Raw genomic sequence first — 6,701 nt, 5'->3', positions numbered from 1 at the left:
CCATTAAGCTGTTCCAAGATTTGATCACCGGACGATTCTCTAGGTCTTGCGCGACGCTCTTTGTTCCCGTCGAACTCTTTATCCTTTTCCCGCCACTCGTGGTCCCATGGCAACCATCTTCGATGCCCAAGGTAACACACTTTTCCAGCGTGCCAACCAGAAGTCACATCTTCCTTGCATATAGGGCATGCCATATAACCCTTTGTGCTCCACCCCGACACCATTGCATATGCGGGAAAATCATTCACAGTCCACATAACTGCCGCCCGCAAAGTAAACATCTTCCCAGTAGATTTATCGTACGTACGCACACCGTTTGTCCATAAATCCTTGAGCTCATCAACCAACGGCCTTAAGTACACATCGATTGACCTGCCAGGATCCTCAGTTATCAAAACAATCATCATCATGTACTCTTTTTTCATGCATTTCCAAGGCGGCAAATTATATGGGAATACGAAAATCGGCTAAGTGTTGTGGTGTTGGTTTAGAACCCCGTACGGATTGAATCCGTCAGTGGCAAGTCCCAACCTAACATTTCGGGGATCAGCGGCAAACTCGGGGAACGTTCGATCGAACTCTTTCCATGCCTCCCCATCTGCAGGATGCCGCATCACATCGTCGTCTACCCATTTTTCCTTATGTCATCTCATGTCTGTGGCAGTATGCGTCGACATATACAATCGCTGCGATCTTGGCTTCAGGGGCAAATAACGCATGACTTTTTGTGGAACCTTAGTCATTCTATTCTGAGACGTCTGTTTGAACCTCGACTCATTGCATATAGGGCATGTATCCAATGTTTCATACTCTTTGTAGAACAACATGCAATTGTTTTTGCAAGCGTGGATTTTTTCATAACCCAATCCAAGACCACTCAACATCTTCTGTGCATGTCTGTGGTCTTTCGGCAAACAATTATCCATCGGAAGCATTCTCTTGAAAACCCCCAAAAAGTAATCGAAACACAGGTTCGACATACGATACTTTATTTTTCCGTGCATTAGCTCCACAATCGCCGTAAGAACGGAAAAGCTCTCGCACCCCGGATATAACTCTTGGTTGGCATTTCTTAACAGTTCTTCATACTGTTCAAACTCTGCACTATCCATTGGTGTAGGCACGTCATCTTCCCCTTCCTGATTGCTGCTGGTTGATGCAAATGGAAAAACATCATGTATAATATCCATGACTTGTTCATTAGCATCCACAATAGGTTCAACATTGTCCACTCTTATGGGCCTTGAAGACGAACCAATGTCTAATTGTTCCCCGTGATGGTTCCACCTGCTGTATGTCTCAATCATTCCATTCCTTACTAAATGAAATTGAACATTTTCAATTGTATCCCACAACATGTTGTTACACCTCCTACAAGGACATCTGATTCTAGTTGCACCCGGGTTGTGTGACCGTGCAAAGTGAATAAATTCCTCGATTCCATCCAAGTATTCGTCTGCGCACCTGTTAGGGTTCTGTATCCACCTTCTGCTCATAATTCCTGGAACCACAATCACAATACAACAATTATGTTGTATTCTTAGAAAATCACAACATCACCTTATGCCTCCGGTAAGGGCCCTATCCCATTCGAAAATGCATAGTCATGCCACGTAATTTACAGCTACATGAGATTAGATTTCGATGTGGGTGAATTTCGGCAGCATCTCGTTACAGTTCTTGAGGTGTACCGTAGATATCAAATACCTACGTACCACCCGAAGAACGTACCGAGATGACACCGAAATCTCCACAATCGAAACCTAATCCTGTAGCTATAAACTACGTGACACGACTATACATTTCCAAACTGTCCAAAATATGGGACAATTCAAGAATTAATTGGACCGTAGTCGTGGTTTACCCACCCATGCGCGGTCCAACTAACCTCGAACGGGAACTAAGCTTTACAATAAAAAATGTATGAAGTTAATTTCAATTAACTTCGTACATTGCCGTGCATAATTTAACAACAGAATACAAATATAATTTCACAAAAACAATATATAAAGAAATTAAATTGATATTTTAAATAAATACAAAACAAATAAAATACCTTCTTCAATATGTCCTGAACTGATTTGCAGCTGAGAAAATGGACAGAACGGAGAGAGAGAGGGGCAGAAGCAGAGGCAAAACTGATTTTTCAGTTTGCCTCTACAATGGCTGAAATGAATCTGTTAAAGAAGAAGGCTTTGCGCGACGAAGGCTTAATTCGTCGCGCAAATAAATAAGTCGCGCAAATTCCACTTCAGCGACGCGCAAAGTCATGCCGACATCACATCTTTGCGTGACGAACACATTTTTTCGTCGCACAAGCCAAAATCCGTCGCGCAAAATCGACATGCTTGGCGCGCAAGGACGTGCCGACATCATATCTTTGCGCGACGAACACATTTTTTCGTCGCACAAGCCAAAATCCGTCGCGCAAAATCGACATGCTTGGCGCGCAAAGACGTGCCGACATCACACCTTTGCGCGACTACAAAATCGTTTCGTCGCACATGATGTTAGTCGCGCAATAGAGAATTTCCGTCGCGCAAAGGTCCAGTTTGACATGCACGCAGCCACGATAGCCTCTTTGCGCGACTAATTTTCTTTTCGTCGCGCAAAGTTGTGGCGCGAAACACCTGGAACACTGTTTGTTTTCCCGCTATTTATTGTGCGCGACGTATGAATTTTTTGGTCGCGCTAAACATCATAGGGCGACGAATACATCATCGTCGCGCAACATCATAGGGCGACGAATATATCGTCGTCGCGCAAATAGTTGTCGCGCAAACGTGTTCATTTAAAACATTTGAATATTTTGTCCCATTTCTAGATCTCTGAATATTTGTTATTTGCGATTTTTGGGGTATACAATCTCACAGTATATACAAACACGTTTAACGGTTGGATCGTTGAAATTAGTTTTGTAGAGTTGAATGAACACTTTTTAGTTTCAAAACATATGGAGGTTGATAACCCTACAAAAAGATTCGTACGTAAATTGATAACCCTGAAATTTATTCGTATCGAGGTTGATAACCATACAAAAAGATTCTCCTATACCATTCCCATAATTAAAAGGGTATGAATGATGATCTTCACTAAAATTAATGAAAAACATATGATTTAGATGGCAAAATTAAAATTAAGGCTAAAGATTAATGGTTTGTATATCGTACCTTGCGCGACGGAGAGTGTTTTGTCGCGCAAAGATTTCATATGCGACGAGTTTAGTCGTCGCACAAGAATTAGGAGCCAGAATATTTGTTCGCGGTTTTTTCCCCTTGTTTTACGCGACGGTCGTTTTTTCTGTCGCGCGAAGTTGTTTTGCGCGATGAAATTTATTGGTCGCTCTACTTTGCGCTACGCATATGATTGTCCGTCGCGCGATGATCTTTTATGCGACGAAATTTCTTCGTCGCTCTAGGCTGCGCTACGCATATGGTTGTCCGTCGCGCGATGATCTTTTATGCGACGATTTGTCCTTCGTCGCGCAAACTATCGTCGCGCAAATAGAAAAACGTAGTAGTGATAGGTAAGTTCAACGAATCCAACTGTCTTTGAATTATTCCGAATTGAAAATTATAAAGATAAATTAACAAAATTAAAGCTATGGGAATCAAAGTTGTAAAAACGACATACACTGACCAAAAATAACTTGTTGCATATCAATTTTACTTTCTACATTTTCCTTTTGGGCAAGCACAGCTGCACAGCACGTATAGCAGAACACACACCATTAATTTGTACGCATCTGACGCAAATTACATAGAATATACCACAATGAGTCCTTTTCCCCATTCATTGTCTTGTATCAACTGATTACCCAATTTCATTGGCCGGTTTGTTAGGGTCTAAGTAGAAAGACCGCCTTGTTTCTTTAATCAATACTATATATATACGCGTGGCCAAAGAACCATGATCATGTCATGAGAGACCAACTTCAACAACAAAACTTAAGAGCCCGTTTGGTATCCTACTTGAATCTAATTTTATAAATTCAAAAACTGAATTGTCCCAAAAAGCTGTTTAATAGGCCCATTCTTAAAAAATCAAATCCAAAATAATTTCAAAAACACCACTATTATTAAACAAAAAAAGTGAGATTCTATGAGAGAAAATTCCAAATAAAATTCCATCATTATCAAAGACAAGACAGCAATCCCAAAGAAGTTTGATGTGGCAAATTTAGATTGGACCTTCAATGGGAGACAAAGAAACACAGCCAATGAAAATAGGTGCCTGGCTAACTAAGGACTTAACACAACATGTACACTTTTATCAGCAAAATATATAAGATTTGATTTGATAGATAGAATGGAAATCCAATATGGAATTGTAGAGAACCGAGGAGTATGAGAGAAAACAAAAGGCTCTAAATTCACCTCTCTCTCTCTCTCTCTCTCTCATCGCTCTCTCTCTCTCCTCCCTCTATCGTCACTCTCTCTCTCTCTTGGTCGTTTTTTCTTCTCTAGAGCACTCCCATTTAATATTGTAAATGATCCATTCTGGCTACCTATGGTGGAAGGGATTGCCGGATATGATGTAGGATTTAAGCTTCAATCAATATATGAGCTGAGGACTTAGATCCTTAAGGAAGAAGTTGGCGACATTAATACGATGATGGAAGAACATAAGAAAGCTTGGGCAGAGTATGAATGTACTATTATGTTGATGGTTGGACTGATGATAAAAGTAAAGTGCTAATAAATTTTCTTGTGAATAGCCCTGCAGGTACTTGGTTTTTGAAATCTATTGATGCATCTGATTCCATAAAAAAATGGAACGCTACTATTCAAATATTTAGATGATGTTGTCAAAGAAGTTGGGGAGGAGCATGTGATTCAAGTAATAACAGATAATACTTCCAATTATAAGAATGCTGGAGTGAAACTTATGGAGAAGAGGAAGAAGTTATGATGGACTCCATGTGCTGCCCTTTGCATTGATTTGATGTTAGAAGATATTAGCAAAATGAAAGTTTTTGAAGATACAATTAGACTAGCCAAGCAAGTAGTGAAGTTTATTTATGGGCATACATGGGTTCTTGCTTTGATGAGATTTTTCACGAAAGACAAAGAGATAATTCGCCCTACAATCACACGGTTTGCCACTTCTTATCTTACTCTTCAAAGCATCTATAAGCAAAAGCAACCTCTTCAGGCTATGTTTTCTTCTAGAGAATGGCACAATGGACCATTTGTCCAACATAATGAAGGTGTTAGGGCTCACTCAACTATACTTTATGATGTTAATTTTTGGTCCCATGTTACTTTTTGCATCAAAACTGTTATTCCTTTAGTATCTGTTTTGAGAGAAGTTGATTCAGAGGAGAGACCCGTCATGGGATTTATTTATGAGTTAATGGATGTTGCAAAAGAGAAGATTGCTTTTAATTGTGGAAACGTTGAAAGAAAGTATAAACCAATTTGGAGAAGAATAGACGAAAGATGGGGCCCACAACTTGATCAACCTTTACATGCTGCTGGTTATTATTTGAACCCTCAATTGCATTATGAAGAAACGTTTTCTAATGTTGATGAAGTGAGGAAGGGATTGGAAGATTGCATGACTAGGATGTTGTCTTTTGAGGATTGTATGGCTGCTGATATCCAGTTGCTTTGTATGGCTGCTTATAAGTATGGAAAGTAAATCATATGGGGGGAAATTTCATTACCATTAAATTTTATAATTTTAATTCATTGTTCATATGTACAGGTAAGAGGAAAGTCAAAAGTAAGTCCATAAGGACTATGCTTATGGATGAAGATGATGAGATAGATAAAGATCCTTCAACATTTGATAGTGGGAAATATCCTTTTCATATTGATATAGTTGATCAATATGATAGTGATGCTAGTTTAAATGATAATCGTGTTGAGGAGTGGGATGAGTGAATTATGTTTTTGTTTTGATGTTGAATAAATATTTTATATTTTGGGATTGATTATTATGCTTTGAATGACAATTAGTATTTATATTTTATTATATTTAAAAGATTGTTATGGTTCAATAAGAATTTGTTGTACATTTTAATTGTATTGTATTATTTATACATTTTTCTGAGTCATTCCGTCAAATGCGCTATTAAATGATGATGTGGCAATCAATGGCCCACATGAACTGAAAAAAAAAATGGAAAAAGAAAAAAGAAACAAAAAAAATTTCTCCAGCACTAGCCATCTCCCGCTCCAAGCCACAATGCACAATCCACCATCTCCATGTCGAAATCTCCCTCCGTCCCGTTGCTCTTCTTGGACCTGCAACAGCCCATCCCACCCACCCACCCTCTGCCGCACCATTGCCTAGCCCCCCTAAAAACATTTTGCAGCACAGCACACCTATCCCTCCCCTAAATAAAAAAATAAAAAAAACAAACTGTGACCATCACCAGACCCATACCTGCAACCCATGACCGCCTCAAGCACAAAATCAAACCTAACCCAAATTTGTTAAACCTCTTTCTAATAGCATGGTCTGGTGTGCTGGTTTGGGAATCTTCCCTTCAAATATAGTGATTTCATTTTGAGATGAGACATTAGTTTGAGGTATAAATTTGTTGGGTTATGTCTGCAATTGAAGTTCATATTGTGATTTTCATACTGATTCTTGCTTGGAATGGACTTTGCTTGTGTCAGTACGTTTAATCCTCCACCATATCTCAACGCAAGTTGGCCATGAATTCAAGTTCCAACTCCATATGAAACAAA

At 39.3% G+C, this 6,701-nt stretch overlaps 1 protein-coding gene across 1 annotated transcript; it reads left to right on the top strand.

Moving 5' to 3' along the window:
• Nucleotides 1–4,449: 4,449 nt before the first annotated feature.
• LOC148296865 (uncharacterized) lies at nucleotides 4,450–5,888 on the top strand. The gene is made up of 2 exons (XM_088248652.1): nucleotides 4,450–5,614; nucleotides 5,710–5,888. Exons 1-2 carry the CDS (start codon nucleotides 4,945–4,947, stop codon nucleotides 5,886–5,888), a joined length of 849 nt encoding a protein of 282 aa, XP_088104778.1. The 5' UTR covers nucleotides 4,450–4,944.
• Nucleotides 5,889–6,701: the final 813 nt, after the last annotated feature.

Source organism: Prunus avium, chromosome 2 (genome assembly GCF_965620075.1).
Source record: "Prunus avium chromosome 2, drPruAviu1.hap1.1, whole genome shotgun sequence".
Taxonomy (NCBI): domain Eukaryota; kingdom Viridiplantae; phylum Streptophyta; class Magnoliopsida; order Rosales; family Rosaceae; genus Prunus; species Prunus avium.
The sequence above is the reverse complement of the archived record's forward strand: the minus strand, read 5'-3'. Positions and strand labels throughout refer to the sequence as shown.

Bases quoted from the DNA above. Each gene is read 5' to 3' on its own strand.
- LOC148296865 (XM_088248652.1), top strand. From the start codon at position 4,945: ATGTTAGAAGATATTAGCAAAATGAAAGTTTTTGAAGATACAATTAGA. The intron at 5,615-5,709 runs GTATGGCTGCTT...TCATATGTACAG, and splicing joins TGCTGATATCCAGTTGCTTT to GTAAGAGGAAAGTCAAAAGT.